The sequence below is a fragment of the Leucopleurus acutus genome (genome assembly GCF_964270905.1).
Source record: "Leucopleurus acutus genome assembly, chromosome: 12".
Taxonomy (NCBI): Eukaryota; Metazoa; Chordata; class Mammalia; order Artiodactyla; family Delphinidae; genus Leucopleurus; species Leucopleurus acutus.
The window spans coordinates 52,722,745-52,740,372 of NC_139154.1; the positions used below are offsets into that span (position 1 = coordinate 52,722,745).

The 17,628-nt window shown below is 38.2% G+C and overlaps 1 protein-coding gene across 1 annotated transcript in view; it reads right to left on the reverse strand.

The window, feature by feature from the left end:
* NLRC4 (NLR family CARD domain containing 4) overlaps positions 1–8,830 on the reverse strand; it is a gene marked incomplete at its 5' end in the record, with an annotated part of 31,531 nt that extends 22,701 nt beyond the window's left edge. Inside the window, 3 exons of the mRNA XM_082851440.1 lie at positions 4,663–6,657; positions 7,523–7,783; positions 8,671–8,830. Of these exons, the coding sequence (XP_082707566.1) occupies positions 4,663–6,657; positions 7,523–7,783; positions 8,671–8,830 (2,416 nt within the window). The remainder of the gene's footprint in view (positions 1–4,662; positions 6,658–7,522; positions 7,784–8,670) is intronic.
* Between the last annotated feature and the right edge of the window lie 8,798 nt (positions 8,831–17,628).

Genomic DNA, 17,628 nt, shown 5'->3' on the forward strand with positions numbered 1-17,628 from the left:
TGAGGAATAACAAATTACCAATGTCAGAAATGAAAGGGAAGATATCATTACAGAAATCACAGATGTTAAAAGGATAGAGAATAATATGAACAAATCTACATGCATAAATTTGACAACATAGACAAAATTGCACAATTTCTTGAAAGGCACAAACTAGTAAAATTTACCCAGCATTACATAAGTAATCTGAATAGTCCTGTATAACTAAGGAAATTGAATTTGTAGTTTAAAATTTTCCAAAAAAGAAAGTTGCAGGCACAGATAATTTGACTTGAAAATTCTACCAAACTTTCAAAGAAGAAATAACACCAATTCTACACAATCATTTCCAGGAAACAGAAATACAGACAACACTTCCCAACTCATTTTATGACACTACCATTAACCAATCTGAAACCCAGACTAAGGGAATAAAACAAAAGAAAACTTCAAACCAATATCACTTATGAAATCCTCAACAAAATATTACCAAGGAGTCCAGCCATATATAAAAAGAATATTATACTACCACCAAGTGAGCTTCATACAGGGAATGCAGGACTGTTTTGATATTTGGAAATCAATCCATGTACTTCACTATATTAACAGTCTAAGGAAGAAAAACTACATGATCATATAAATTGATACAGCAAAAATTGTTGATACAATCCAATAACCATTCATGATAAAAATCCTCAGCAACCTAGGAATAGAAGGAAACTTCCCCAACCTGATAAAAGGCACCTTCAAAAAAACTACAGTTAGCATCACACTTCATGGTGAAAGTCTGAATGCTTACTCCCTAGGATCAGGAACAAGGGAGGATGTTCACTTTCACCTCTCCTTTTCAACACTATACTGCAAGTCATAATCAGTGCAGTAAGGCAAGAAAATGAAATAAAAGGAATACAGGGACTTCCCTGGTGGCGCAGTGGTTAAGAATCTGCCTGCCAATGCAGGGGACATGGGTTCGATCCCTGGTCTGGGAAGATCCCACATGCTGCAGAGCAACTAAACCTGTGCACCACAACTACTGAGCCTGCACTCTAGAGCCCGCCTGCTCACCTAGAACCTGTGCTCTGCAACAAGAGAAGCCATCGCAATGAGAAGTCTGCACACCACAACCAACAGTAGCTCCTGCTCGCTGCAACTAGAGAAAGCCCGCGCGCAGCAACAAAGACCCAACGCAGCCAAAGATAATGAAATAAATTTATTTTAAAAAATGAATAAATAAAAGGAATACAAAATTGGAAAGGAAGAAATGAAAATAATCTTTTTGGAAGGGACATGAAATAAGTTTATCAAAGGTATAGAGTACAAGATCAACACACAAAAATCAACTGTATTTCTGTAGTAACAATAAATAATTGGTAACCAAATTTTTTTAAATTACCATTTTTAAATTACCATTTTTTAAATTACCAAATGAATGAAACAGGTATAAATCTAAAAAACATATACACAATCAACATGATGAAAAGTACAAAATGGTGAAAAAAGAAATCAAGGAAAATCTAAACAAATGGAAAGGGAAACCATGGTCATAGATTCAACATAATAACAATGTCAATTCTCCCTAAATTGTTCTATAGATTTAACGTAATTCCAACCAAGATCCCAAGAAGAGTTTTTGACGATATAAACAATGTGATTCTTGGGAATTTCCTGGCAGTCCAATGGTTAGGACTCTGTGATTTCACTGCTAAGGGCTCAGGTTCAATCCCTGGTTGGGGAACTAAGATCCCACAGGCCGTGTGATGCAGCCAAAAAAAAAAAAACAAAAATAAATGTGATTCTAAAATTTATATGGAAGGACAAAGGAACTAGAATATTTTAAAATTATATTGAAAAAGAAGAAGAAAGTTGGAGAAATAACACTACCCAATTTTATGACTTACTATAAAGTAAAAGTTACTAAGACAATGTAGTATTTGCAAGGGATAGACAAGGGTATTGACAAATGAAAGATCAATGGAAAATAGTATCCAGAAATACACCCATACAACTATAGCCAAAAAATTTGGGCAAAGATATAAAGGCTATTCAAACATGAAAGAATAGTCATTTCAATAAACAGAACAACTGGATATGCATAGGGAAGAAAAATGAACCTTGATCTAAACTTCACACCTTACACAAATGTTAACTCAAAATGGATCATAGATCTAAATGTAAAACATAAAACTTTAAAAGAAAATATAGGAAAAAAATCATCATGACCTGGGGTTATGCGAAGAGTTCTTAGACATGACACCAAAAGCATGATTTATAAAGAAAAAAAATGGACAGCAACAAAATGTAAAACTTTTGTTCTATGAAAGACACTGTTAAAGAATGAAAAGACTAGCTACAGATTGGGAGAAGATATTTTCAAATCACTTATCTCACAAAGGACTTGTATCATGAATATATTTTTAAAAAAAGATGTAAAACTCAACATTAAGAAAACAAATTGACCCAATTAAAAATGGGTAGGAACTTCCCTGTTGGTCCAGTGGGTAAGACTCCATGCTCCCAATGCAGGGGGCCCAGGTTCGATCCCTGGTCAGGGAACTAGATCCTGCATGCATGCCACAACTAAGAGTCCACAAGCCACAACTAAGAAGTCTGCATGCTGCAACTAAGAGCCTGCATGCCACAACTAAAGATCCCACATGCCACAACGAAGATCTCACGTGCTGCAACTAAGACCTGGCACAGCCAAAATAAAAATATAAATAAATACTTTTTAAAAACTGGGTAAAAACTTGAAGAGACATTTCACTAAGTTGCAAACAAGCACATGAAGAATTTTCAACTTTTATTAGCCAACTCTGATGATATAACACCATACACAGAGTTCCAGTTGCTCCACATCCTCATCAGCACTTGGTATTGTCTGGTTTTTTTTTTCTTATTGTAAAATGACAAAAAGAAAAACAGAAATAATACTAAATGCTTAGCATTAAGTGAGAATGCAGAGCAACTAAAATTCTCATGTATTGCTACTGAAAATGTAAAATGTACAAAGTGGAAAATAGTTTGGAAGTTTCCTAAAAAGTTAAACAAGCACTTGTCATATGGCTCAGCAACGCTAATCCTACATATTTACCCAAGTGAATTGAAAACTTATTTTCACATTAAAAACTTTCATAAGAATGTTTATAGTAGTTCTATCTATAATTGCCCAAACTGGAAATAACCGACATGTCTTTCAGTAGTGACTAGATTCTAGCTATAAGAAAAAATAAGTGCTGATTGCAAACTCAAATGTCAAAGAGGGCCAGGGAGATGATGTTATTATAAGAAGTAGAACAGATGGGCTTTGTGCCCAACTGGAGATTATGTGTCTTTCCAAAGAGTGTAGGAGCAGATCATGAAGCTCTAGCCAGTTGTTACCAACTGCAGTTGTCAAATCTATAATTTTCAAGAGGAATGAGAAACCTGTATTTTCACATGATATTTCCCAATTTCAAAATGGTGGCATCTCCTTTAGGGAGAAGAGTCATAGCTAGGGGAGAGAGAACGGAAGGAGACTTTTCATCATAGATTGTTTTATAAATTGGACCATGTAAATATATTACTAAAAAAATAAATTTAAAATATTAAGAACAAAATATTGGCAAACATTAAAAAGAAAATTTTTAATTATATGTAGGTCAAATTCAGCATGTAAGTGACCGGTTTGCAATATCAGCACAAACAAATGGCCATCAAGAGAAGATGGTAAAGCCTCCTAACACAGAACGCAGTCTAATAAAGTCTGAGTGACTATCCAGAATCTTATAAAAGGTCTTCCTGCATTGAGTAGGAGGTTGCAAAGCTTATCTGTACAAAAGGTTCTAGATTCTTAAAATGATAGAAAGTGTCCTCTACAGGGTGACAAGTGAGGCAGAGCCTAATGGGAAGCCACTTGTGGATGAAAATGAATATCAGATTACAGTCACATAGAACAAGGCTCCTGCCGGCCCATAGCTTCACAGAACTCAGCAGCCCCTGCTCTGGGCAACAGGACTGATCTACACAGGTGTGGCTGGACTACACAGGTAAGGGAGACACTCACCTTTAGTGTTATTGTGACTCTGGGGAAAACTCCCCTTTACCCAGAAAGATTGACCCCACATGTATGTGTCTGAAGTCTGGAATTTCTTCATGTTCGACAAAAACTGTTCCCAAAATCTTCCTTCAAAATGAATGATATTTGGGGTGGGGCTGGGGCTGGATGTGCTGCAATTTCCTAGATGAGAATCTAGTGACACAGTTAGCCACCAGCTTCTGCAGGTGATTAGTTTATGGTGGGATTTCCTCCCAGACTTCAAAGAAGGAGGGGTGCTACTTGGCAGGAAAGCAGTGAATGTTGGGTTAAGACAGAGATGCTGACAAGAGGGAGGGTTCACAGAAGACAAGCTTAACCTACTGTATACAAACACAGACAAACATACAAACACACACTTTACCATATATATACTACATAGCTATTCAGTCAGACTACAGAGCTTCAGCTCTGGGAATCCTTCCTAGGGCCTCCCAATCTGACAGCCTTCCCCTGACATGGAAGTCTCTCCCAAGCCCTTCCACTTCCCTTCCAAGTCCTGACACTAGTAGAAACTATTAGAAAATTTCAAGCAAAACAAATAATATCTAATATTTCCACAGTAACTAGCCAGGTTTAATTATAGCTTAAACTGCTAATGTTCACAATACCTGGTAGCTGTTGAGTCTCTAGGTTGTGAATACTTAAGGTGTGCAGGTTTGTCACAGATGTGATATGCCGCTCGTCTTCTAAGGTGAGGGGACTGGCTTCCACTATGATGGAGTGAATGTCCTTAAAGGTGCTGAGGACCGAACTGAGGCTTCCAGCCATGCCGGCACATCTCTTAATGTACAACCTGAGGCTTTTAGCAGAGCTGAATATTTTCCCTAGGTATGTGATATCTTGCTTATTCAACTTGCAGAAATCCCGGAGTGTAACCTCCAATGTCTTGAATTCCTGCTTCCAGTTGAAGAACAAAGACACAGCCCTGCTGGGAATGTAGGTTCCTGAGGACTCTTGCATGTGGACCCTGCTTGCGTCTTCTGTGGTCTTATCCTGAGAAGCCACAGCTCCCCCGTACAGGTCTAGTTTAACAAAGTCCAGAGCACTTGCACAATTAGGCAAGTTTTCAAAGAAGTCAAATAAGTAATCAGGGATGTTCTCTGAGTTGATATGTAGGCTTTTACCATGAAAGAAAGCTTCAAATTCTTCTCTCAGGTTTGATGTGGATATACTCTCACAGAATAAATTGATGCCACACTCTGTAAAGGAGTTGATGTTTATGGCTTTCAGAATTTCTTGCACAGTGGTGCTTTTCACATTTTGCATAGATTCCTGCCTCCAGAGAGGCCTCTTGGTGACTAAAAGCCCACCGAGGCTGCCATGTTGATACACTGATGCCAGGTGTTTCAGAACAGTCCGGGTGGCTTCGGCAGATGACCCACACGTATACAGGAGCAGGTTGCTGTACTTGGATGTAATGTCTGAAATGGAAACCATTTTCTGCAAGTGACCATTCCCCTTGGTCACCTCTGCTGGCTCTTCAGACGTCAATAAACTGCTGAGTCTGCGTCCTGCTGTGTACTCCTGGAATGATTTATGAAAGAACTTATACTTCGGCTTGAACCGTTGAGCTGTGTATTTACAGAGGAGTCCCGTTGTCAGCAGAACATCCTCGTTCACACTGGACAAGTCATCCGGTTCAAAATCAAACCTGTGGGAGAACACGCCCTCCAGAGCTAGGTCTCCACAGTGGTCCAGGCTCCGAGTGACCTCACTTGGAGCCACCCCTTTACGTTTGTGCTTGTTTTTATTTACTAGCAGATCGTAGAAAGCACAGAACAGTGTGGTTTGTGTGTTAGAGTGGAACTCACTTTTCCCCATCTGGATTGCACAAGTGATGACCACAAAGAGAGGGGTCTTCATCAGATTCCTCAAGCACCTGGATTTCTGAATTTGGAGCAACAAGCCTTCAGCGAGCTCCTTTATCAGCACTTCCTGGATGAGAGCCTGGGCACTGTCCTCGGTCATGTCCCCCACCTCGGCAATCAGCGCACCAAACTGCCTGATGTACCTCAGGCACTCCGTGGTGGTGGTGACGATGACCATATTCTTGAAGCGGTGGTTTTCCTTTATTAGGGCTTCGATTTCTGGGCAGTTCTGGGCCTTGAATTCATTGTAGCCATCAAGGAGAAAAAGAACCCTCTGCCGTAGCTTCAGTAGCATGGCCATGAAAGTCTGCTTCCTGATTGTGTCAGGTATATCCAAGAGTTGGTCACACAGGGTTTTGAAGAGTCCACCCTGGGCCCTGCTCAGACGGAGAAATAAAACTAATTTGAACTTGGTCAGAGCCTGGCACTCTCCAGAGGCCCAGAGCATGGCAATTCGCTGCAGCAAAGTGGACTTCCCTTTGCCCGGTTCCCCTTCGATGATGCAGGGGCTCTGAAGAGTGTCCAGCAGGCCACTCAGGGTCAGCTGCTCCAGACGGTGATGGTGTTGGTCCTTCCTCCATAGAACCGGTTCTGTGAAGGTGCTTTTCAAATTAAAAATAATGTCAATATCTTCACCCAGTGGATAGTAGTTCAGAAAAGATGGGGTATGGTATAAGTCCTTTAAATCCTGAGCCAAACCATCTAAGTCTTCTTCTGACATCTGATAAAAAAGACCTGTTAGAGAAGAGGTGAAATTGAAGAGGATCCAATTCTGTGTCTCCCCAGAACCTAGAGTTCAGGAGGAGGAAGGAGGAGTGAGGCTGAGAATCTTCCCTTGGTGACTTTCTTTTCCTTCCCCAGTTCTGAGCTGGCAGAAAGGGTTCCAAATATTTACTCCTGCTTTTTCCTGTTACCCTTTACCCTACTTGCCCTTTTGCCTTGTGTTTCTTCCTTTCCACCACCAAATTTTGTAGCAGCTGATTGGAAAGGAGAGGAGCCAGAGTTTGGGTTAAGGAAAGTGCATGAGAATAGTGGGGATATGGTTGAGAATGATGGTCAGGGGTAACTTTCAGCCAATCAAGCCTTAACCTTGATTAAAATCTGTCAGGAAAGAATTGACTAATTTAAAGAAAGAAAAACTAAATTAATATTTCATGAAAAGCAGAATCATGCTTCTTTAGTCAGTCTGGCTCTCTTTACCATGGTGCTTGGATTACAGAGTAGGTAGTCTGGGGGCCACTTGTCCACAGATGGTCCTCATCAGACTAAGGAATGTTGACAACTACTACTGCCTACTGCCTTGGCTTCTTAAGTGCCTTCACTGTCCAGTTTGATTCTGAAGTCAGCCTGTGCTAAATCATTTATTCCCTTACCCTGGAGTTACTTATTTGGCTTCACCATCAAGTGACCTAGTGGGAGTTTTTTGTTTTGTTTTGTTTTCCTGAGAGTGTCTGAGCTTTTCCTCAACATAACCAAAGCCCAATGCCCAGTGATATGAGAGCATTGGAGGGAGGAGAGCAGAGGTTCTGTCATGGGGATTATGGATCTTCTTCATGATTTATTCTATTTGTAGAACAGCTAAAAGAAAACTAATACTTACTAAGTCCATGCAAGTCCTGAAACAGAGGATAGTTCCACTTTTCAAGGGATTTAAGGAACAGGTTACAGGCTTCTGAACCCTTCTTCAAAATCATGTGAATGATCCCTCTCGCAGCATCCTGCTCGACCTTCTCACAGCAAATGATGTTTACTTCATTGTCATTCAGAACATTCCATACAAATAGCTCATCCAAAATTTGCTTTATAACAGTCATTCCCATCCTTTGAATGAGAATTTGACTGTTCTCCTTTATGAAATCCACTGAGGGGATGGGGGAGAAATATACATATTTATTCATTTATACAAAATGTGCATATCAGCATTATGTTGCCAGGGCATTAGGTTCATGCTTTTTTTTTTTCCCCTTTGGACCTATCTTGAGTTATGGAGATGCCAAATGCTTGAATTCCAGGCCCTCAAGAAAAGCTGTAAAGACCCTCATTCCTGACCCCAGAGTCCTTGGTGAGCAAGACGTTTTTTCTTTGATAACAAAGTAAAGTGAGCAATCTTGTCCTTGATATAAAAGCATCCCCACTAAGGTAATAGGGGTAAGACGATGCGCTTTCAAGTAGGGAGACTGGCGTACGATCTGCCATTACCATCTGTGTAACCTTGGCAAGTTGCTAAACCTCTTTGAGCCTATTTCAATGCTGTGCTGATAAATGTTGAACACACTGCCTCTCTGGGGGTAAACGCCTGAATTCATAACACGTACCAATCTGCATGTTATAAATATTCCCACCGAGGCCAAATTCAAGCTAACAATGTATGTCAACTGGCTAACAAAAATCATAAAAATTCAACAGTGAGTTCTCACAAAACAGTAAGAACCAGCTGTAGTACACCACTGGTTCCTTGTCTGTACAATGGAGTTGAGAACAGTATCTTACTTATGAAGTTGTAATGAGAACTCGTGTATAGTATTTCATACAAAGTAATAGCTCAATAAATGTTAGCTACTATTTTTAGCCATTCTGCTGTCAACACTCAAAGGAGTAGCACATTTTATCTCCCATAGAATTTGGTATTTTCTGAAGAGTATCACTGCAAAATAGTCATCTGTATTCAGTTTAAGCTCTCTCACCTCTCACAGTGAGGTTCCCTGAAGAAGCTGTCTCATTTCTGTGTCTGCCTTGCCAAGATCTAACTCTCCCAGGCAGTCCATGCCAGCTCGGAGAAGTGCCTCCCTGGTGTTGTACTCTCAGACACTGTCTGCACTACTTTTCCTCTTGGGCTAGGCTGCTCCTGGTTTTCAAATCTTTCTTGACTCATCCAAGTGGATACCTCCTCCCGAAGACCCTGAGGCATCTCTGGTCTGAATTACACCATCAGGCACTCAGACCCCCAGGATCGTACCCCAGGTCCCCTTTCTCTCTGTCCCATGCAGATCTCTACTGCTAACCTCAGCTGGAATGTTACCACATCCCTGTCTACGTGGCCGGTCAGCGAGTCTCTCTCTCGCCCTCTGGGGTCTCATCTGTTTTCTTGGCTTCTACATCCTCCCTATGGAGACAACCTCTAAGTCTAGTTCTAGTCACTTAGAAAGGCCTAGAGACCACTGCAAGATCACAGGACTAGCCTTTTGGAGGTGACATTTCTTCAGCTGTAAAATTAAGATATTGATACTTTAATTCTTTAAAAGGCTCATGAAAAAGACTGAATAAAGTCACATAAGGCACAGACATAAAAATATTTTAAAATTTGAAAAGTGTGCTGCTATGTAACTGTAAGATGTTCTTATTACTAGCCATGGTATCTCCCTGAGTGTGGACTACCATACTCCTCTCTTACCAAGTAGTTAAGTGAAAACCATGCTGCTTATTCATTCATCCAGTATTCATTCTTAGCAGAATATCTCTGTTTAGACTAGTGCTGTACAGTAGAATTTTGTGAGATGATAAACATGTTCTATATTTGCTCTGTCCAGTAGTGGAGCCATTAGTCACGTGTGGCTATTGAGCACTTGAAATGTGGCTAGCGTGACTGTGCGACTGAATTTTACATTTTATTTAGTTTTTGTTTATTTAAATTACTGTGCGACTGAATTTTAAATTTTATTTAGTCTTTGTTTATTTAAATTTGCATTAAATAGACACATATAGCTACTTACTAGTAACTACATTGGATAGCATAGTCTACACCCAGTCATCAAAGCGGAAAGAGTTATATTTTGGTCGCCACTTAGATCTACTCCGTGTTTCTTCACAATGATCTTGACAGATCTCTCTGCTTTCTGACCAGGAGGGTAAGCCCGAGTAGGTGATGGCAGGAGACCAATATTTTTTCCTTTTCAACCATAAAAACCAGAGAGTTTAATGAAAAGCAAGCTTGTATAAAAGAACATTCATGTTCAATAGGCAAAAAAATTAGACATATCATTGAAGAAATTAGGGGCAACAAATTGCACTAAGGGGAAAAATGCTTTCAGGTAATATAGGAAATATAAATGTACTTTTGATTCTTGAATAAAATCTTAATGTATTACATATTCTCAGCATATAAGAAAATTCCAACAGGAGATAATTTCTAGTGGAACAGAGCTGAACTTTCCTTCTTCTGAAGGGACTCAGATTTGAATTGCTGACTTGATAAAAAGATAGATCATGTAATATTCTTCCTGAGTGCATCTTCAGGACTGACAAAGAGATCAGAAAGAATAGCGTCTTTATTCAATTACTGTTACAAATAGGAGATGTGTTCTGGAAACACCCACAGAAATAAAAACACAATTAACATAATGAGATGTCATTTTGCACCTACCAATTATTTATATTTTATTTGTGTTATCATTTTTCACATAAATATTGTTTATTGTCTATTTTACCCTTATTCCACCTTCTCCCTGTACCCTCCATTCCTGAATTACACTCGCAAATATACACCATATTGTAAGCACTGTGAGAACAAAAAGCATGCTTTGTTTTGATATTATACCCCCAGGGCCTAGAACTGTGGTTAATTAATTAACATTTGTTGAATAAATGAATTTGGTACAGATTAAAATGAAAAACCTCGCCATGATGAAAAAGTTGTGAGAAAGCATTTGCCATTAGAACTATTGGATAGTGCTGCAGTGAACATTGGGGTGATATATGTATACGTATAATTGATTTACCTTGCCGTACAGCAGAAACCAACACGACATTGCAAATCAGTTACACTCCAATAAAAATTTTTAAAAAATAAAGTGTTTGGAATAGTAAAAAACAAAAACAAACAAACAAAAAACCTATTGGATAGTTTGGGCTTATATTCTTAGTCATCTAGGATCACATTCTTGCAAGAGTTAAACATGCAGCCCAGACCTTGAACATGGTACCTTTTATTTAATGTTCCTTAAGCAAATCAATATCCCCCAAATTTGTATATTATTTCAGATTTTCCTGAGGTTTTAGGACAATGTATGTGTTTTATCTCACATAAGTCCCAAATTATTTAGAACTGAGTACTAATAGCAAAACCTTTCAAAGTGTGTGGCAATGTACCAGGAAACAGGAAATTCCCAGAAGCCATCTTTCAAACCCAGGATCTAGCCTCCCATGATGTCAGGGGACCAATATTTTAAAACAATCACTCTCTGTGAAAGTCCTAGCTTATCTGTGGTTCTGCCATTTAACACGGGCCACCATGTTTATAACTGAATTCTCAGAACCACAGAAAAATATTTGATGGGCATTCCATATATCAATATAACTGATCAGAGAAAGGCATGAATTGATTTTCTGCTCCCTATCACCCGTATTTGGAAACACACTCTACAATCACGCAGATTTGATTTCTAGTATACTTACTTGTTCTGAATAAAAGCTTTCCAGCTTTCTATATCTCAATAGACAATATTAGTTCCAAATGGAGAAGTCAAAGATGACTCCAATACTGTCCTCTTCTTTCTGTAAAACGGCTACTCATTCTGTAAAACTAACAAAACAGAAACAATCAAGACAGCAACCATTGTCACTTTTGTATTTTTTTTTCCACACCAAAAAGGACGCACTATACATAATGTTTGACATGTTTTTTTTTCATTTAGTATATTTTGAGACATTTCTATATCAGTTAAGTAGTAAACTGCCTCATTTTAAAAATCAATTTCATTGATGTAAAATTTACATGCAATAAAATACAAGGAGCTTTGACAAATGTACACACCCAAGTCAGTAATACCCCAGTCAAGATTTAGAATATTCCCATCACTGCAGAAAGTTCCCTTGTGCCCCTTTATAATTCATTCCTCCTAGTCTCCATCAAAGCAACCACTGATCGGATTTCTTTAACTATAAATTACTTTTGCCTGTTCTAGAAATTCATGTAAATGGACAAATGTAGGGGGTACTTTTGTGTCTGGCTCCTTTCACTTAGTATCATGCTGTTGAGATTCTCCTTGCTGTTTGCAGGAATTGGTAGTTCAGTCGTTTTTAATGGCTAAGCAGTATTCCATTGTAGGAACAGATCAATTTACCTATTAATTCTGTTGATGGACATTTGGTTTGTGTCCAGTTTTTGGCTATCATGAATGAAGCTTCTATCAACATTCCTTTGTGGACATACGTTTTCATTTCTATTGGGTGAGAATCTAGAAGTGGAATTTCTAGGTCATATGGTGAGTGTATGTTAATTTTATAGACGGTGCCAAACTGTTTTTTAAAGTGGTCATACCATTTTACATGCTTACCAGCAGATAAAATCAACAGTTCCAGTGGTTCCAAATCCTCAGCAGCACTTGGCATTATCCGTCTTTTTAATTTTAGCCATTCTAATGAATGGGTAGTGTTATCTCATTTTGTAATATTAATTTTCATTTCTTGATGACTAATGATGTTGAGCATCTTTTCATGTACTTTATTGTTCATTCATAAACTTTTTGTGAAGTATCTGTACAAATCTTTTGCCCATTTTACAAATTGGGTTGTCTTTTTATTATTGACTTTCAAGAGTTCTTCATAGATTCTGAATACAATTTTTTTGTCAAATACATGTATTATAAATATTTTTTACTCATCTGTGGTTGTTTTGATTGTGCCTAGGATTTAATTTACAGAGATAACTGAGTGACAAAATGAAGACGTCAATGCCAATGAAAAATGTTTTATTACTTATGATTCGCAAGAGAAGGAGGGCCTGCCGTGCCACACAGGACCACATGGGGCCTCATGGGGAAGTACCAGAGTTGATCAGGAGGCAGAAGGAGCAAAGGAGAAAGCTTAGCCCAGAGCCTCTATAACAGTTTTCACAGGAAGAAACAGGTGATGCAGGGTAGGCAAGTTCAGCAAGTTTAGGATTGGATAGTTTGAATAATTTCAGTAGACTCTGGACTATAAGGGTGGCCTGGGAGTGATTTAGGGCAGGGGAAATATTGGCTTGATGTGTGAGAGTTTGATAAAGTTGGTGGTTGAAGATACGGTCTTTGGATTCATTTGTTTGCATATGAAAGGCACACTCACAGGCAAGTTTTTTGCTATCCCTAGGAATTAGCTAGCCCTGGTATGGGCAGCCTCTTTTGGCCAGCAAAGCCCCCAAGATATCAAAGCATCATAAAATATAGAAAATAAAAAACATGATTAATACAATGGTTTGCCTTTTGTTCTTTGCGTCTTTTGAAAAGCAAAACATTTTTATTTTTATGAAGCTCAACTTATTAATTTTTTTTTCTTTATGCTATTTGATTCATGCTATTTGTTCATGCTATTTGTGTCCTCTTGACAAAATCATTGTTACCCTGAGCCACAAAGATTTTCACCTAAGTTTTCTTTTAGAGGTTTTATAATTTTAGCTTTTACATTTAGGTCATTGATCCATTTTGAGATAATTTTTTGTTTATGATGTGAGATAAGGAGTTGAGGTTCACTCTTTTTCCACAGGGATGTACAGTTTTTCCATCATGATTGGTTGAAAATATCTTTTACCCACTGAACTTGTGAGCATATTTCTGGACTCTATTCTGTTCCACTGATTTATGCCTGTCCTTATGCCAATATCACACTGTCTTGATTACCGTATCCTTATAATAAGCCTTGAAATCGGGTAGTGTAAATCCTTCAGTTTTGTTCCTTTTGAGAATTGTTTGCATTCCCATATAAATTTTATTTTATTTTTATTTAACTTAATTTAATTTTATTTATTTTTGGCCACACCACACAGCTTGTGGGATTTCAGTTCCCTGACCATGGATTGAACCCAGGCCCTCAGCAGTGAAAGCACAGAGTTCTAACCACTGGACCGCCAGGACATTCCCTTTATTTAATTTTATTTATTTATTTTTTAGCATGACGTATTAGGGCAGTTTATTACACAGCAAAAGCAACCAGGACAATGAGCAACAGGAAGTGGTGGCAAACATTAATATTGATGCAGCTTCTAAATCACAGAAACCCTAGAATTGAACCTCCTGCTTTCTGAGGTATGAATGCCACGGAGTGTCACAGTTCAACCCTTCTGCCTACATTTAGAGTTCTCTCTCCTCAGAGCCTGGTGTGTTTCAATTCTCTGCTAGGTTTCCTGTCTAACTTCTAGATCAAGAAAGTTTGAATGAACTTTAGATAAACACTTAAAATTATTCCTGGAAGTTCACCAGACCGAACACGTGAATCCTCCCCAGTCTGCACAATTGAAAACACGTTATATAATTTCTGCTTCTCAGGGCAGTAGGGCTGTGCAAGACGCAGAACACTGGGACTGCTGCCTGTCCTCTGGAATCACATTTTATTTATTTTTTAAATATTTTAATTTTATTGGAGTATAGTTGATTTACAATGTTGTGTTAGTTTCAGGTGTACAGCTAAGTAATTTAGTTATACATGTACATATGTTCATTCTTTTTTAGATTCTTTTCTGTTATAGCTTATCACAGAATACTAAGTAGAGCTCCCTGTGCTGCTATACAGTGGGTCCTTGTTGGTTATCTGTCTTATATATAGTAGTGTGTGTGTGTACATCCCGTGCTCCTGGTTTATCCTTCTCCTACAATGTTTCCCCTTTGGTAACCATAAGTTTGTTTCTGATATCTGTAAGTCAGTTTCTGTTTTGTAAATAAGTTCATCTGTATCTTTTTTTTAAAAATTAGAGAACGGACATGTGGACACGGCAGGGAAAGGGGAGGGTGGGACGAATTGGGAGATTAGGATTGACATATATACACTACCATGTGTAAAATAGATAGCTAGCAGGAACATTCTATAAAGCACAGGAAGCTCAACTCGGTGCTCTGTGACTTCCTAGATGGGTGGGATGGGGGTGGGGAGGGAGGTCCACGAGGGAGGGGATATAGGTATACATATAGCTGATTCACTTCATTGTACAGCAGAAACTAACACAATATTGTAAAGCAATTATACTCCAATAAAAAAAATTAGATTCCATATATGAGTGATATCATACGATGTTTGTCTTTCTCTGTCTGACTTACTTCATTTACTATGATAATCTCTAGATCCATCCATGTTGCTGTAAATGGCATTATTTCATTCTTTTTTATGGTAGGGTAATATTCCATTGTATATAAGTACCACATCTTCTTTATCCATTCCTCTGTCGATGGACATTTACATATAAATTTTAAAATTAGTTTATTAAATTCTGTTTTTAAAAGAAGATTTTTTGACTTCTGCTTTCTGGCCGGGCACGTAAGGAAGTCATTACTCCATCCTAATGTCAAGTTAAAAGCTGAATAAACTGAACATGAACAACTCTTCTTAGAGCTATCAGAGAATTGAGGTCACAGAGCAAACTGCTACTGCAAAATTGAAGACGCAGTCAGGCAGACACAGAATTGCAAACTTACTGGAGCAGAAACCCAGGAGGAGCAGACACTCATGAGCAGAAACCTCAGAGGATCTCATAACCAGGTAGGAAACCCTAAACTGTAATTGATGAATTTCTAGAGGATCAGTATGGACAAGTCTGTGAGTTAAAAACTCCAAGAGCATCCAGTTTAGCAAAGTCCCCATGCTTTTGTGAGTTTTACCTCCAGGAGCCCTACCAGGTTCTCATAGTGTAGATCAGAGAAAAATCTCTTGCTTCCAGTAAAGGGAGGGGAAAAGTAGCCATTTTGAATTATGCCCAGAGCATTCTATTCTTCCTAAAAAATCCTGCCCTCAACATCAATTATTTTACCAGAGCCTCACCTACTGAGATATTAACAGAGCTTAGCTGACCTGGGGGAAGGGAAATACCCAGCTCCAGCCTCCTCTAGGAGGAGGAATATTTTATTTATTTATTTTACTACAGAGACTTTTAAGAGCCATTACAATCAATACCAAAGAAACAAGAGCATGGACACTATTTCAAGTTCTGGAACATAATGTGAAATAGAATATTTATGAATTTCTGCTAAACCTAGCATCATGTTTAAGGCTTTCAATAAGTCTTTTTTTCTGTTGCTTCATGTGAAAAAAACTTTTTTTAACATCTTTATTGGAGTATAATTGCTTTACAATGGTGTGTTAGTTTCTGCTTTATAACAAAGTGAATCAGTTATACATACACATATGTTCCCATATCTCTTCCCTCTTGCGTCTCCCTCCCTCCCACCCTCCCTATCCCACCCATCCAGGTGGTCACAAACCACCTAGCTGATCTCCCTGTGCTATGCGGTTGCTTCCCACTAGTTATCTATTTTACGTTTGGTAGTGTATATATATGTCCATGCCACTCTCACTTTGTCACAGCTTACCCTTCCCCCTCCCCATATCCTCAAGTCCATTCTGTAGTAGGTCTGTGTCTCTATTCCCGTCTTACCCCTAGATTCTTCATGACCTTTTTTTTTTCTTAGATTCCATATATATGTGTTAGCATAAGGTATTTGTTTTTCTCTTTCTGACTTACTTCACTCTGTATGACAGACTCTAGGTCCATCCACCTCACTACAAATAACTCAATTTCATTTCTTTTTATGGCTGAATAATATTCCATTCAACGTAAGTGAAAAAAAAGTGAAAAAAACTTTTTGAAATTAAAATTTTTAAGAAGTGTTCTTCATTTAACTATGATCAAAGATATATTAACAATTCTGGCAAGACTCCATTGAACACAAATACACAAAATGATCAATTTGCTAAAGTCACTGACAAAGGTACAGAAGGTAAGGCTTGAGAAGGGATTTTATTATTCATTACTATCCTGGACTGATATGTCGATATAGGTTTTTCCTTTTTTTGTACCTCAATATTTACTCTAGTTTGTATGTTTGTATGTTTTTACTGCCATGATTACATACACAAAATTCAATAAAAGAAAATTGTCACTACTAAAACAACAACAGGATTAAAAAATGGGCAAAGAACTTGAATAGACATTTCTCCAAAGAAGATATACAAATGGCCAAAAAGCATATGAAAAGATGCTCAACATCACTAATCACTAGGGAAATGCAAATCAAAACCACAATGAGATATCACTTGAACCTATTAGAATGGCTACTGTTAAAAACAAAAACAGAAAATAACAAGTGTTGGTAAGGATATGGAGAAATTGGAACCCTTGTGCACTTTGGTAGGAACGTAAAATGGTGCAGCTGTTATGGAAAACAGTATGGTGGTTCTTCAGAAAATTAAAAATAGAATCACTGTATGATCCAGCAATTCCACTGGGTATATATCCAAAAAACATGAAAGCAAGGTCTCATTGTAAGTTGTACACCCATATTCATAGCAATATTATATTATGATAGCCAAGAGACAGAAGCAACCCATGTGTTAATTGATGGATGGATGGATAAACAAAATGTGGTATAAACACAAAATGGAATATTACTGAGCCTTAAAAAGGAAGGAAATCCTCCAGCAATCCCACTCCTGAGCATATATCCAGAGAAAACGCTAATTTGAAAAGATACATGCACCCCAGTGTTCATAGCAGCACTATTTACAATAGCCAAGACATGGAAGTGAACTAAACATCCATTGACAGATGAATGGATAAAGAAGATGTGGTACATATATAAAATGGAATATTACTCAGACATAAAAAAGAATGAAATAATGCCATTTGCAGCAACACGGATGGACCTAAAGATTATCCTGTTGCAAGGAAAGGAAGGCAATCCTGTCACAAGTGGCAGTATGAATGAAACTTGAGGACATGATGCTAAGTGAAATAAACTAGTCATAAAA